Genomic DNA, 17027 nt, shown 5'->3' with positions numbered 1-17027 from the left:
AAAGGCCGTCGGGGGTGACGAACGCTGTTTTCTCTCTGTCCTTTTCGTCCACTTCTATCTGCCAGTAGCCATTCTTGAGGTCAATCGACGAGAAATATTTGGCATTGCGTAACCGGTCCAATGCGTCGTCGATACGTGGGAGCGGGTATACGTCCCGTTTCGTTACCTGATTTAACTTACGATAATCGACGCAAAAACGCAAGGTGTTGTATTTTCTCTTCCCAACACTACAGGCGAAGCCCAGGGGCTTGTAGACGGCTGTACCACGTCATCGGTAAGCATTTCCTGCACCTGTCTTCGAATAGCCTCTCGTTCCGTTGACGACACTCGGTATGGGTGTTGGGAAATTGGCTTGGTCTCCGCGTCAACCATAATGCGGTGTTTGGCTACTGGGGTATGCGCAACTTTCGAAGACGTTGCAAAGCATCCAGCAAATTCCTGAAGAAGGTCTAGGAGTCGCCGCCGCTCAACCACCGACAGATTGGCATTAATGTCCACAGTTGATAGAATGTCGGGTGCATTACATCTGGCTGGCGACGGCGGCGCCAGAGTACAGATGTTCCCTGGCTCAATAAAGTCGGCAACATACGCGATGGCCGTTCCTTTCGCAATGTGCTGAAACTCGGTCCCGAAATTCGTACTCCAGAGCTTCGCACAACCGTCCCGTAAGCGAACAAGTCCTCTTGCAGCGCAGATCCCTTTCTCAAGAAGCAAGCCCACGTTCATCTCTGCCAGTACGTCTCGGTCGCATGGTGAGTCGCTTTCTACCAAGACCATAATGCTGCACTGTGGCGGGACCGTAACGTCAGCAGCTGTAATACGTAAGGCGGACGTTGATAAACCGTCGACGCTAGATCTCGCAATGGCTTGGCTCGGCGAAAATGTCACTCGTGATTCTTGCAAATTAATTATCGCACCATTAGCCTGTAAGAAGTCCAAGCCGAGTATGACGTCTCACGAACAGTGGGTAAGTACAATGAAGTCGCAAACATAAACAAATCCGTCAATTGCAACTCTCGCAACGCATCTTCCAGCCGGGGTAATAAGGTGTCCCCCTGCAGTGCGGATCTGAGGCCCAGTTCACTCGGTTAAAACTTTCTTCAATTTCCTGGCTAACCCACTGCTCATAACTGAATAGTCCGCCCCCGTATCAACTAAAGCTGTAATGAGACAATCGTCGATAGAAACCAGTATGTCCGAAACTGCGCACTCAGGATCATCGTTACATGTCGCCGTCTGATAGCCGTTATCTTGTACTAAACTTGATGGAGGATGTTCAGCACTTCGCTCGTCAGCGGCCTCACCTCCGCAGGTCGCTGTTCCTAGTTTTCCCGAAGCCTCGGGGAGCGGGGGCTCGTCGAGCGGCTAGTGCGGTATGTAGAGGGCCGTGGACTTGGAGAACGATAACGGGAAGAAGTAATGACGCGGGACCCGTATTGTGGGACGTCCGGAGGATTCGTATGCGTCGACAGGTACTCCTCGATTTCGGGCGGTCGTTCACCACTCCGAGGACATCGTGCACGCGGATGGAAGCCACGAAGTCCGGCTCGACGGTACGGACAGAACCTTAACATGTGACCGGCCTCACCACAGTGGTAACAAAGAGGCTGATTGTCAGGAGCACGCCAGACGTTAGTCCTTCGAAGTCGTGCCTCGGCTAGAAGAGGAGGATGGCGTGGGCTTGGATCAGGAGTAGGGGGGTTCACTCTGGCTCTGGGAGAACCGTACCCACTATGGTGCTGGTTTGGATGCGGCACAGTGGGGTTCCCTCTTGGAGGATCACAGAGGTTATGCTGCTGAAGCACGGCCGCGTACGTTGGCACACTCGGTGGCGGTGGCCGCACACCAGGCACAGACAGTTCCGAGACGGCTTGCCTCACTTCTTCGCGAACGACCTCCGCGAATGATGGAAGCCTCGACGACGATGTTAGACCCTGTAGCTGAATATGTCTCAGCTCTTCTCTGACCACAGATCGAATCAGCTCCCTTAAGGCATCATCAGAACCGTTGATGCCGGAACCGTAGACGACCGGTGACATGGCGGACACGTTACGGTTATAGTGCTGAGCCCTGTGTCGAAGTGTTTGTTCTATCGTGGTGGCCTCCGCTAGAAACTCTGATGCCGTGCCAGGTGGATTGCGCACAAGCCCAGCAAATAGTTCTTGCTTCACCCCGCGCATTAGGCGGCGCACTTTCTTCTCCTCTGACATATTTGGATCAGAACGCCTAAAAAGGCGGATCATGTCCTCGTAGAACATTCCAATGCTCTCGTTTGGGGCTTGGATACGAGATTTCAGCGCCGACTCCGCACGCTCTCTTCGGTCGTTGGCGGTGTAGGTCGCCAACAGCTGGCGACGAAAGAGGTCCCATGTTGATAGTGTCGTTTCGTGGTTCACGAACCACGTCCGCGCTGAATCTTCGAGAGCAAAGTAGACGTTATAGAGCTTCCTTTGCTCATCCCAGCCGTTGTAATTGGCGACCCGTTCGAATTGGTCCAGCCAGTCTTCAGCGTCCTCATAAAGCTCGCCATGGAAGGACGCTGGCGTTCGAGACTGTAGGACGACGAACTGGGGTGAAGACTCTCCGTTAGCAGCAATGTTCGTGTTAGATCTATGCATGTTGGCCACAGGCGTGCAGGAAAGAGGCCCGAACTCTGGCGACTGACCTCGAAGGCGGCGGCTGCAACTGCGATGGACCGGTGTCAAATCCGTGGTGGCTCTCGGTTGCCCTTGAGGGGTTGCACTCAGCAAAAAGGGAAATCGTACCCAGCACCTCCACCAGAAAATGTAACGAGTACAAGGCAGCGATCACTGATCGGCACAGTTCCACGCGTTACACTCAGTTTCGTCCTCTTTGTCCTCTGTTCTTCTTTGTCCCCTTTTCAGAGAGGCACGCGGCAATATATATATATATATATATATATATATATATATATATATATATATATATATATATATATATATATATATATATATATATATATATATATATATATATATATATATATATATATATATCCACCTTAGTACTGATTGAAAGTTGGTAGCCCGAGTTTGCAGCTCCTGCCGACTCGGTTAGCTGATTACAATGCACAACTTTATAAGTCCGGTTAGACCTAGCGAAGGAGTACTTTTCCACCTAAAAAGGGGGAACAGCGCAAAAGCAGGACGAAGAGAGGAACGAGAAACACAAGGCACTGTGTTATTCGCTCCTCTCTTCGTCCTGTTTTTAGGCTGTTCCCCATTTTAGCAATGTTAAACGAACTAGCCTGCAACAGAACCCTCGTGAGCTTTCACATGCAATATTCGGGGGGGGGGGGGGGGGGGGGTACGCTACGTGCCTGTAGTGAGTAGAGGAGCGTGAGATCTTAGTGTCAGAAGAAGAAGCGTGGCGGATCACACATTCGGCTCGACAGCTGAAATCTCGGGCGAAAGTGTAAGCCTTGGTGTTCCGCTGAGAGACTCGTGGGCTGAAGCCCAAAAGAGTAAGCGGGAGGTAGCAGAGGGTGGAGTAGAAAGTAGATAATATGTAGCGCCTCGCAAGAGATACGGCCGGCATCGTAGTTGATGGTGGTGGTGGTTAAAACATTTGTTAACCATTAAATTATCACAGAGAGGTGACTGCGTAAGCCTTATTCGCTTGCTTCTTCCACAATACCGCTCGGCCAGCATGTGTGAGTGGGAGCCGCTCATATTGGGTGGTGATGGTTGCTTCGATCAGATCAATCACGGTATTGGAGATCCCAAGAGCCACGTGCTTACGGGTAGCTGTGGACATGGGAAGACCCAGGATTGTCTCGTATTCTTTTCCAGGTGACGCCTCTAGCCTTTCGCTTTCGACACGCGTGAGACGTAGGTAGGGTGCGGAGTAGGTTATGCGGGAGCAGGTGAAAGCTTGAACGAGGCGCAGGAGGTTGGATTCTCGCATGCCATGGTGCTTGTTGAAGACTCGCTTAAGGAAGAATACAATCTTTACTACTGACAGACTGATACGTTGGAGTATGATTTTTCTGCTGTAGGTGTAGGCCCAAAATCCTGATGTATCTGTACGAGGAATGGGGTTGCCTCGCACCTGGAGATTTGCCTCAGGAAGTATCTGCGGAGGGTGTCATTCCGGGGATGGGATGATGATATACTCTGACTTTGTCGCTGAGCAAGTGAGACCAATTGCACTAAGATAATCTCCGATCCGATCGATGGTGGCCTGGCAAGTCTCTTCTATCTGATCGTCGCTGCTGTGCCTAATCCAGAGTGAGGTCGTCAGCATAAATGTAACTTAGGTGGGGGATGTCGGTCAGTAGCTTTAGCAGACCTATCAGTGCAACATTAAAGCGCATCGGCGATAGCACGCAGTCTTGCGGTGTGCCACGGTTTCCTGGAGAGATGATGGAAGGATCTCCCGTGCTTCTCCGGGGAGTGCCCGCACTGTGAGGAAATGTCCTCGGACCTTTTCCACATGGTGTGGGCGTGCCCCTCAAACCCTGCATTTGCACCTAATCCAAACCCAACCCGGGAAAACTGGGAGGCGACTCTAGTCGCCTGCTCCGGCCTGAAAACCAAAAAGGCGTTGGTCAAACGAGCAATGGCGGCAGCAAAAGCCACTGGGGTCCCATACTAGAGACTCCACCTAGTGTTCGTGAGGTGAAGGGCACTAATCCTAACCCCAAAGCAACCTCCATGTAACTATTTTCAATAAACGTTTTCACCACCACCACCCGTGCTGGAGTTAAGTTGTATTGTGCGGTCGGTGAGGAAATTTCGGACGTACGAATACGTGTGTTGTCCGACGCCGAGAGCCTGAAGTTAAAGAATTGGTCCGTGGAGGATGTTGTCGGAGGCCTTGGTAACATCGAGGCCGGCAATGACTTTCATATCTAGCGTGCGACTCATGACTACCTGGTGATGGAGCAGAAGCATAATGTCTGGGGCCGCTAAAGGAGGGCGGAAGATGAACAGTATGTATGGTAGAAGGTGGTTCGAGGTATGGTAAGAGTCTGGTCTAGATAACTTGTTCTATCAGCTTCCCAATAGAGACGTGATAGAGATGGGAAGAAGGTTGGCCAATATTGGTGGTTTGTCCGGTTTGGGGATGAGGGCTAGATGGTGCATATCCACTCCTGAGGGATGGTACCGCAGGCCCAACATCCTTGAAGGTAGTCGCCCAATTTCGTGCTCAGAAACGAAGCTCCGATTGGGCGTGAAAAGTAGGCTTAGCGTCCATATAGCAATACAAGGAAAGGAAAAACATTGCTCCTGCGAACTCATCTTTTGGTGAAGAGCTGATTGTGAAAGTATGAAACATCATTTGAAAAGTAGAGTATTTTTTATTTTTTACAGGTATTAGTGTGTTTATTTCTTTGCAATCTAAATTCGGCACCCAAAGACTGTGCCCCCCCCCCCCCGCGGTGGCGCAGTGGTTAAGGTGCCCGACTACTGTGCTAGAGCATACCCGGGCTCAAACCTGACCGCCGGCGGCTGCGTTTCGATGGAGGCAAAATGGAGAGGTGTCTGTGTGCTGTGCGATGTTTTCATTGTTGTGGCTGTAGGAAGAAGGAAAAGAAAATGCACGGGCCTGCTACTGACTCTGTAGCTGAGCCACTTCCGCTGCCTGATTGGTTGATTAATTTATAGGAAGGGAAAGGCGCGGTAACTGTCTCACTTATTTTCTGTGGACACCTCAAGCGCGCCATAAGGGAAGGGAGGAAGGTGGGAGTGAAAGTGCAAAGAGAGAAAGAGGAGCCGTAGTGGAGGGCTACGGAGTAATTTCGACCATCTTGGGATCTTTAACGTGCGATGACATCGCACAGCACACGGACGCCTCTTCGTTTCGCCTCCATCGAAACGCAGCCGCCGAGGTCGGGTTCGAACCCGGGTACTCCGGCACGTTAGCTGCAACACACACTACCTCAGAATACTTTCTTACAGATTCACAGACAGCATATCGTAATTACCCCAGGGGCAGGATTGCAACGCTGGCAGCTAAAATCCCGCACGATAGTTACACCCGTGGCTACCAACCCACGCATAAACACTTAGTATGGGTACCAGGTCGCCAGGGCATCCCAAGGAACGAGAGCACATACGCCTCAGCCCGAGCATTTCTCCCCCGGGCACCCAATACCGATCTCGTGGAACCTCCTACCCCATTGCTAACCTACAATGAAATACTTCAGCACTTAAGATTATCTCGCCGGGTCTACCCTCTACCGGCAAAGACACTAGACAAAGGGGAGGAGGCACACCTCCGCAAGCTTCAGACCAACACTTTTAACAACCCACGAAAACTACGTGCAATAAGATCCAGAGTCACTTGACTCACAATGCAAATTCTGCGGGGAGAAGGCGGACCTGTACCATATGGTGTGGGCATGCCAGCGAAATCAGACTGTCACTTTTAATAACCAGCCAACGCAGGAGGGGTGGGAGGCAGCTCTGACCAACTCGGACGCAAGGGGTCAAAAAGAGCTCATCGAAAGAGCGCGGACAGCAGCCTACGCCAATGAGGTTCCGGACAGAGGACTCCAACCGCCGCTACAACCTCCTAAACATCTTCATTAAATATTTTACCACCACCACCGGCACAGTAGTCGGGCGTCTTACCACTGCACCACCCCGCCGGGCTTCCGCTGCCTCGTGCGGACAGAAGAGAAAATAGAGAAGAAAAAGGAGAGAAAGAGAAAGACGCTCGCCGCAGCAGCCATCGTCCACCACCTAAGCGGTGGCGGGTACAATGACGGCCTACAATAGATAAACATTCGGTGGCAGGGTAGCCACCGCAGCAAGCATTCGGGAAAGCATGGACAGGTTTCTGGCAATCCAGAAAGCTGCAGCAGAACCTCCCGAGTGGCTCTTAAGGCTAGAACCTTCTTGTGTGAATTTTATTGTGTCATACGTAAATAGCGTATGTAAATAGCATTTGAGTGATTTTTGTTGATTTTGTTCTCGTGAAAAGCAATGTGTCAAGGACAGGCAATAAAGAAAAAAAAGCAAGCGGCGGTGACTTAACTGTCCCAGCCCCATCAGGGCCAGGAGCAGCCACCCTCCTACCGCTGTGCGATGTCAGTGCGGGTTAAAGATCCCCAGTTAGTCGGAGCCGTAGCCCACCATTACGGCTCCTCTTTCTCTTTTTTCCACTTTCACTCCCACTTTGCTCCCTTCCCTTACGGCGCGGGTCAGGTGTCCACAGAAGTGTGGCATGTACTGCACCTTTTCTTTTGTGTAAACCAATTTACATAATAATAATAATAATAAAAATAATCGTCATAATAACAATAATAATAATTGGTTCTCGTAAAAGGAAATGTGCAGTATATGCCACATTTGTCCTGCCACACCCCTTCCACGCAGGCGCAGTGGCTTCAACTTCACCCACTCCTGTCAAAGCGCGTGCGCGGGAGGGGTCCGCGAACCGGTATACGTATACATATATTATTCGTATACACTAGTGCATCTCCGGCAAGCTGAATCTATTTATTGATGTCTCACGTAGGACTAGCAACCTTACGACTACGACACTCATGAGAAACATTGCAAACTATTACTTCCCTTCCACAAGGACAAAGGTCGCTTTTATGAACAAAAAAACAAAACAAAAAAATAAATAAGAACAAGGATTATGTGAAATGTTTCCAAAAGCTACTCGGCTGTTCAGGGTACTAACACATGGGGATGATGTGTCCCCTCATGTACACTACAAGATCGTCTTTTGGCTCTATTAGACCAAATTCGCGGCACTGTGTAAACAAATCGTTAGGAATCAAGGAGGTGCCCTCAGAAAAACAGAGGCGTAAAGGTGGTTTTATGTTTTTTGTCAAACATGAGGTACATTTTATTGGTGCCCATAGCCGAGGTAGAAAGAAATTGTCTTGTTGACTAAATCAAACATTCTATTTTTCGAATTAAAACGATTGTGGAATTCTCTTTCTAGGAGCTCGGTCTTCGTCCTGACTACCGAAAGGCCTTTGGTCTGTAACCTAAGTTGGCGAAAAATGGCTTTTTAACACGTTCATGTCTCTTATAAGCAGATGCAAACCCCTTGATTGACACTCCCATACCCTGCTTGATACACGATGAATGATCAGAACCCAACTATCGCCGCAATCTTTCAGCCTAGTTCCGTCCCGTCATTGAGACTTCCAAATGGAAGCTACCACATGGCAGTGTAGTTTACAGATTGCTGGGCATAAGTACACCTTTTCTGCCGTTTGGTGTCGAAGACTGTGATTTGCGCAAGCTCCCGGAACCAGCGCACGATGTAATTAGGGCTTATCACGAATAGGGACATCAGTAGTATACGTTAGCCCCTACCTGTCTGCGTAACTGACAGCTTACTAAGGAACCCTTCGGCCAGACTAAACGCAGCGCGGTCTTTGAAGAGCCGCACTTATCGGAAGCCTGTCTAACAAATCCTTTCAATGTTCTCTTTGTCTTCGCTTCGAGTCCCGTATAGGTCCTTTTACTCCTTCTTCCCTGACTCACCAACATAATGAAGCTGGCTAGAGTAGACTGCCGAGTTCCTGCCCCTCTGCCTTCCCAGTCATAGACAGCATCCGAACGCTCCGTAGCTGTTAGATTACTGCCAGCATTTTGTCGATTTGTCCGTTTCTAAAAATAAAGCTGTCCATGCATTGACGACTGCGAAATCGGTGTATAGTTCTCATCCTTCCTGAAAGTACCCTAATCTTTGGCAGTGATGTTGCAGCAACTTACAATGCACATCCGGATCCGGTCTATCGCTAATTTTCTCTTTGCTGCTTCCAGGTTTCGTCTCATCTTTGGTGCTTCCTCTGGCTTTCGCATGTAATAATTCGGGATGTGGCATAACTTCCGCTTTATTTTAACACTATTATGTAGGGGACAAATACATTTACCTTGGAGCTTGGTAGCTCACCCTCTGGTGTATTGCCCCGAACGCTTGCATTGTTTGTCTGTTGCTGCTGGCGTGCGCCCTTATCACTGTGCTCGCCATGCAAGAAACGATTTTATGTTCTTTTGTTTACTCACGCTCAGTGACACCGATACGCGGTTTTATCATTTTCGCCAAGATGCTCCGAGGTGTATCTCGAATTATTGTGGCCTCTTGCGCATGTGTCTACAATGTTCGATGTTATGCTAGACATTTTTCGAGTCTTATTTAGATGCTTCTTCCCACATCTCAAATTGATTGTTGACGAATACAACGAGCATTCTTAATTCAACGACTGCTGAGCACGATTGCTGCTGTCACCGCCGCCGAGTTGCTTAATTCTTGTGATGGCGCGCGTCAGCTTATAAAGAGTTTATTTCAATGAAATCCAAGTGTGTTCGATTGTTGGCTACGGTTTTGACATTGCTGCTTGAAAATATTTCAACTTTCCAGCCTTGCTACTCTTCCTTTCTCCTCACCGGCACCCTCTGTAATTATCGTGGTAAATTCGCCCTTGTTCGTCCATACGACAAGACTGCACAATCAGTTAAGAGTGCCACTAGGGACGTATAATCTGTTCTCGAGAAAGGTAACTTGGACCGCAGCAGGTGTTCTGTTTTTGTCAGCTTCTAGTTTATCCTAACTAAACCATATATCTCCCTCTCAGAAGGAGGAAAAAACTGTGTGATATTCAAAAGGCAGCTCATCTGTTCTAAAATTTATGATTTATACCTCACATCACAACTAAAGTGTTAGTGCGCATCCCCTTGCCAAATAAGTCAACATTTCCTGCAATGCCGTTATGGGTACAAAATTGGAAACTGCCGATTTTCTTTTCCGCACTCTTTTCTTCATTGTGTTTGCGAACTAACGCGTACGTGACTATCCGAGACTGTTTCTGCAGATGCTGCCAACAATTTTTTCTCGCTAATTCTGAATCTCCCGCATAGCTCTTTGTGCTCTGTGTTCACCTGTTTGTTTCTTCCATATTTCGCGCTGGAGTGTCTCCTCAGAGACCTTCACAAGGCCAGCGCCCTCTAACTGCCTACGTCACTACTATGGATGGGGGATAAAGTGCCAGGAAATGAAGCTGCGAGCACAGATTGGAGTCGAATGACGGGGTGTCCCCTCGCCACTTAACCAATGCCCGTCCGCGCAGACTCATTTCGGACCATTTTATCGCTCGTCCAGTAGTCGTGACGTTCACTGCTGGGAAAGAAGGTCATGCACCGGCCTTGTTAGATACTCGGTGGTGACGGCTGAAGGCGGTCACTGGAATAGTCAACTGCCTTTTGCTTTATTCACAGCCGAAGCGACCTCCGGAAATAACTTTTAATTATTTCAATATTGTGAGTTACTACTGGTGCTTATAAGGCTTTGAAACAAAGCCTGACGATTTTTTAGCGTTTGCAGATTTTTATTTCGATGACCTGCTTGAGACGTCTACACAATCTGTGCAGATGGTAGCACAGCGAGGAAGACACTATTTTCTACAGCCTAAGTATTAGACGAATAATTAACTAACATGAACTGAGAAACTTTCTGATTTTACGAGATAGCGCATTCGGTTCGTTCAGCTGATAAGCCGTCTTCGTACTCTGGAAGTGAAAACCGATAGCCCAGAACATGAGGGAAAACTTAAACTTACATCTACGTGAATGCAAAAACGGGGCATCCTTCATATCAGTCTTGTGTGCTTTGCCTATCTGGAAATGTCGGGGCTTGTTTCTAGTTCAATGCACGTCTTGCAGCTGTTTGAAAAGTGACCATGATGAGGTTTATTAGCTAGTACTGATCCTAATTCACAGCCAGCGTTACACTTTGGTAAAGATATAGCAGCCATCAACATGTGAAAGAAACAGTTTCTGCAGCAGCAACTAATGTTAAGCAAGCAGGTTACTATGGCCTATTTTGCAAGAAACGTTTCTTGTCACTCACATGTTGCCAGCCTTACCATATTAGGAACAGCAGCAAGCTATGATCACTGTCACAGCAATGCCCAAGCTTACCCAGAAGCTTACAAGATGTCAAAATTGTGAAGTCACTTCACATTCCCCAATAGCTTCTTTCTTCCACTTCCTGTCATCGTGCCAGGCTGTAACTGTGATAACAAAGCAATCACAAGACCATTTGCACCCTTAACAAGAATATTTCTTTATGTATGAACTCCTTACAAGACCTTGTAAGGTGTATGTTCACCTTAAAGCATTTGTAGGTATATAAGCAAGAAATTGCAAAAAAAAAACACCTTAAAAGCTTAAAACAAAAATATGAATTGCATTTGGGCATTCACATTGAAAACACTGCAACTGAAGTAAACTTATGATGTACAGATTGTTCTGTCAGGATGGCGCGAGTTAGCAAATTTTGACTGCTGAATCACTAGCAAGTCGTATTCACGCATAATCCTTTGCCGTCACTTTTCTCATCATTCTCGATCTCCAAATCAACGTGTCAGTAAGTGCGTGAGTGAATTGTGTCTACTTGCATATCCCATCTGTCCATGATACGTGATAGGGGATTGGCATGCTGAAGAAAAAATAGCCCACTGCGGCTGAATACTTCAACATGCTTGCTGACGTTGGAATAGAGGCCACTATCAACCTTCCTATATATTGGGTAATATAGATGAATTCTATAGTATTAATGAGAGGGTGGCAGGCATCGTAATTAGGCTTAATAAGAGGTATAAACTGAAGGTTGTAGGGCTTATGCATCTACATGTAGTTATGATGACCAGACAGTTGAAAGCTTCTACAAAGATGCAAAATCGGCAATGCGAAAAGTAAAGACGCAGTATACTGTACTAATGGGCGACTTCAATGCAAAAGTAGGGAAAAAGCAGGCAGGAGACCAGGCAGTAGGTTACTATGGCTTTGGTTCTAGAAATAGCAGGGGGGAGTTACTAGTTGAGTTTGCAGAGCGCAATAACTTACGAATCATGAATACCTTCTTCAGCAAACGGAAGAACCGGAAAGGGACATGGAAAAGTCCTAACGGGAAGACTAAAAATGAAATTGACTTCATACTGTGTTCAACCCCCGCCATTATGCAAGATGTAGAGGTAATCGGGAAAGTACCATGCAGTGACCACAGGATGGTGAGGTCACGAATTAGCCTAAATCTGAAAAAGGAACGCAACATGTTAGTAAGAAAGAAACTCATCAACGAATTAGCGGTAAGGGGGAGGGCAAAAGAGTTAAGGATCTCGCTACAGAATAGATATTCAGCTCTAACCGAGGATGGCGAGATTACCTTAGAAGAAATGAACAATAATTTCAGAGATATCATTACTGAGTGCGCGGTAGAAGTAGGCGGTATGATAGTTAGCCGGTAAGCTATCTAAGGAGACGAAAGATTTGATTAAGAAACGCCAGAGTATGAAAGCTTCTAATCCAACAGACCAAGTAGAATTGGCCGAGATATCAAAGCTAATCAATAAGCACAAGGTGGCCGATATAAGGAAGTATAACATGGAGAAAACTGAGCATGCTGTAAAGAACGGGGGAAGCCTTAAAGCGGTAAAGAAGAAATTGGGAATAGGCAAAAATCAGATGTATGCGATAAGGGACAAGGCGGGCAACGTTCATCACGAATATGAACAAGATAGTCAAAGCAGCCGAGGAGTTCTATACAGATCTCTACAGTAGCCAAAGTAGTCAGGACCGTAATAAAATTGGCGGTAGGGAAAAACAGTCAGACGTTCCACCAGTGACGAAGGACGAGGTCAAGAAAGCGTTAGAAACTATGAAAAGGGGGAAATAAGCTGGAGAGGATCAGATAACTACAGATTTGTTGAAGGACGGGGGGGGATATCGTGCTAGAAAAACTGGCCACCCTGTATACGCAGTGTCTGGTGTCATCGATGGTACCGGAATCATGGAAGAATGCAAACATTATCCTCATTCATAAGAAAGGGAACTCTAAGGACCTTAAAAATTACAGACCAATCAGCTTACTGTCTGTTACGTATAAGGTATTTACTAAGGTAACCGCTAATAGAATCAGGACAACCTTAGACTGCAACCAAGCAAAGGATCAAGCAGGTTTTCGGAAACAGTACTCTACTATCGATCATATCCATACAATCAATCAGGAGATAGAAAAATGCTCGGAATATAACAAGCCCTTATACATAGCATTCATCGATTACGCAAAAAGCATTTGACTCAGTTGAAACCTCGGCGGTGATGCAGGCATTGCGAAATCAAGGGGTAGACGAGCCGTACGTGAAAGTGCTGGAAGATACATATAGTGGCTGCACAGCAACCATAGTTCTTCATAAAGAAAGTAACAAAATTCCCATAAAGAAAGGTGTTAGGCAAGGCGGCACAATCTCCCCAGTACTATTCACAGCTTGCTTAGAGGAAGTATTCAGAGACTTAGAATGGGAGCAGTTAGAGATAAGGGTAGATGGAGAATATCTCAGTAATCTGCGATTTGCTGATGACATTGCCTTGCTAGGCAACTCGGGGGATGAACTGCAAATAATGATTGATGACCTAGACAGAAAAAGTAGAAAGGTAGGCTTAAAAATCAATATGCAGAAGACTAAGGTAATGCTCAACCGCCTCGGGAAGGAACAGCAGTTTATATTAGGTAGCGAAGTAATGGAAGCAGTAGGCGAATATGTCTACTTAGGACAGGTAGTAACTGCCGATATGGACCATGAAAAGGAAATAACAAGAAGAATAAGATTGGGATGGAGCGCATTTGGCAAGCACTCGCAGATTATGACTACCAGCTTAATGGTATCGCTCAAGAGGAAATTATACAACAGTTGCATCTTACCTGTACTCACTTATGGGGCTGAAACATGGAGGCTAACCAAGAGGGTTCTACTTAAGTTGAGGACAACCCAGAGGGCTATGGAACGAAAAATGGTAGGGGTAACATTCAGAGATAGGAAGCGTGCAGATTGGGTCAGAGAAACAACTCAAGTTACCGACATTCTAGTAGAAATTAAGAAGAATAAATGGACTTGGGCAGGGCATGTAGTGCGAAGAGAGGATAACCGATGGTCGCTGAGGGTAACAAACTGGATTCCAAGGGAAGGAAAGCGTAGCAGGGGGCGGCAGAAAGTTAGGTGGGCGGATGAGGTTAAGAAGTTCGCAGGGGTCAAGAGGATGCAGCTAGCACAGCACCTGGTTGGAGAAATATGGGAGAGGCCTTCGCCCTGCAGTGGGTATAGTCAGGCTGATTATGATGATGATGATGATCAACCTTCAACCACATATTTAGGTTTTGGGTGCGTCAATTGTGTCTTATTCAAGCCTATATATCATGTTGATGTTTGTATCGAGAACGAGCAGATATTTCAGTTTCATTGCAGCGCAAATGCTGTCCGATCACTTCGTTGTTCAGGTGCAGCTTTTTATCGTCACATTAGGCTGATTTCGATATCAACCGGTGTCGGAAGTAGAAGTTGGTGATGAAAGAAAGCTTGACATCTTTGGTTCCCACGAGCAACTGTAGGACTCTTCTTTTTTCATGTTTACAAACAGACAGTATACTTACGTAAAAGGATGGTTGTCGTATAGCTACGAAATTCCAGATACCCATGAACACAGTAACGTTTTATTAGCTAGCAATAAAGTTACTTGAACGTTCGTACTTCATAATCGCCTCGCTGGTCGAAGAAAGTGGAAAGAGGTATTCACCTCTGGTGTGTGTCAAGAACATGAGCTTTGAGACACCGAAGACACACTTGTGGTTGAGGCTGGCTTGGGGATAGGACTTAAGTACTGGACGAAAGTTGCTCAGATGCTCTGGCCGGGAGGTTCCATGAATGATGATTACGTCGGTGTAGCGGATAACCGCCTTGCATCATCATATATGTGCATCCTCTTTTTTTGGAAAGCCGCCGCCGATGCTAGTTCGAATAAATCTCACTGAAGGCCATAATGTTCATCATGGGCAATGAAAGTTTTATATTCCCGACTCTCAGAGTTGAGCGAAACATAGTGATAGGCTGAAGCGGGGTCCAATTTCGAGGAATGTTGTAACCTGGCCAGGCTACGCAGATGCTTTTCCGTTTGTGGCAGGAACAATTTGTCTATCATGATACCCTCATCTGACTTACGCAGATGTAAATAGAGATATCATTTTATCTATCAGCAACTATAGGGAAGCGTTGAATGATGGCTTGAGCAAAAAACCGGAAGAAAAGATTCCCGTACTCTATATCCACAAAGCCGCAAGAAACTCAGAGTTCCCTGGTGAAAAGATGCTTGAATTTCGAACGTACCTCAGGCCGCCGCAAATACGTCAGGTAGCAGTGAAATATGTTCCAAAGCTGAACCTTCAATTTTCATTTGTAGAGACGCGATAGCATCCAGGCCTAGTGACATATAGTTCCTCCCGAGACAAAGTACAATAGGATACAGATGGGTTATCCATTAAAGTCAGCTGTCACCAGAAAACATCCTTGCACTATTATCCCAGACTTAGACTAGTCAGAGTTGAATGGTAGCTGATTGCAATAGGGCAGAAGCGAAATGCTGTTGGTAAAGCTCTTCAGTAAGAATGGACATGGATGAGCCAGTTTCAGTTAAAAAGAGGATAGGCTTTCTTTCAATTAGGAGAGGTCAAGATTCTGGTATTCCAGCCGGCCGCATATACAATAACCACTGCTCTATTACCGTTGCCCTATAAGCACCATGTCAGCATTGCCTGCAAATCGCTGAACTTTGACTGGACAATCAGATTAATCGCAAATGGTGTCCAGATCAACTTTTCTGCGCCAACAACAGTTGCACTTATGCACTTTGCAGACAGGGTTGTTCACATTTTGTTTAGTGGACCCACAATGGTAGCAACACCTGTTTTCAAATGATATTGTGCCCCGCCGGAGTGGCGCAGTGGTTACGGCGTTCGACTACTGTTTCCAAGTATGCGGGATCTAATCCCGGCCTCGGCGGCCGCTTTTCGTTGGAGGCAAAAAGCAAGGCGGCCGTGTGCTGTGCGATGTCAGTGCACGCTAAAAAATCATAGGCGTTCGAAATTTCTGGAGTCCTCCACTACAGCGTCTCTCATAGCCTTAGTCGCTTTCGGACGTTAAACCCCACAAACCAAACCATCAAATGGTATTGTGGTTTGGACGAACACCACATGCAGTGGGTTTTTGCCAATGGCAGGTGCAGCAATGGTTGTTATATGCAATCGGGTCCAGCATGCTGAACTGGTGCAGCAGCAGCCTCCTGAGACAGCTTCCTGGCTGCACGGGAAGCTTGCTCACACTGTCGCTCAAGAGCCACAGCGCGTGAAAAAGTCAAAGAAGAATTCTTTCCATGAGAAGGTCTTATCGGAAATGGTGACCGGGTGTCCCCTCTACCAGTTGGTCCAGAATCATGTCATCCACCAGACTTCCGAATCCACATTCATCAGCAAGGTTACTAATGGTAGAGATGTACTCATCGGCTGTCTCGCCAGAAGCTTGAACACAGTGGTGATCACGGTCACAGAAGATTTGTAGCGTGCCGCCAGGAGAAACCGCACCTCATTGAATTAGTCAGGATGAGGGGCTTTGTCACAGGATTGCGAGGACGTTGCCGATGGTGTCGCAGTAGACAACGGCAGCAGGGGGTACAAGACGCTTTGACCTTCACTGCCCAAGCAGTTAAGCAGGATGGTCTTCTGTAGGTCTGCGGCTAATGTCGAAGTACTCGACCCCATCATGTAATTCAGGAATGTTGGCTCCAATTGCACCCATGAAACAGCAGGTCGATCAGGAGCCAATAGGAACGGCGGCTGGAGACCAGGGATACCCATGATGCATGTAACAAGGTTACTTCAAGGCTCTTTAAACAGCCACCCTCGTTGTCAAAATGTTATCCTAGAATTCAGGAAGCAACACGAAAACGCAACACAGTAGCAAGGTGTTATATACTCCTCTTTCACGCGTGTGCATGTACATGCATCGCCTGCACTTCTCCTTCCTCTTCATAAAAATTATGTTTTAATTCATAAACACCACAGCTAGGGCTGCCGAGGACCTTTCCTAGCTTTCTTCGATATTTATTTGCCCAGTCAAACACAGTTAGTAATGATTGGAAATAGAAGCAAGCCAAGACTGTTGAGCACTGGAATTTCTCAGAGACAGATTTAAGCCCCCCCCCCATTTA

General features: G+C 47.1%; 1 protein-coding gene across 1 annotated transcript in view; it reads right to left on the bottom strand.

Annotated features, from left to right (window-relative positions):
• Window positions 1-3395: 3395 nt before the first annotated feature.
• Window positions 3396-17027, bottom strand: part of LOC146193174 (uncharacterized) — a 99274-nt gene continuing 85642 nt past the window's right edge. Inside the window, exon 2 of the mRNA XM_084600494.1 lies at window positions 3396-3469. Within this exon, the coding sequence (XP_084456620.1) occupies window positions 3396-3469 (74 nt within the window). The remainder of the gene's footprint in view (window positions 3470-17027) is intronic.

Source organism: Amblyomma maculatum, chromosome 4 (genome assembly GCF_055883805.1).
Source record: "Amblyomma maculatum isolate TAMU_Amacu chromosome 4, ASM5588380v1, whole genome shotgun sequence".
Lineage (NCBI taxonomy): Eukaryota > Metazoa > Arthropoda > Arachnida > Ixodida > Ixodidae > Amblyomma > Amblyomma maculatum.
Note: the sequence above shows the minus strand (reverse complement) of the source record. Positions and strands in the feature narration are given on the sequence as shown.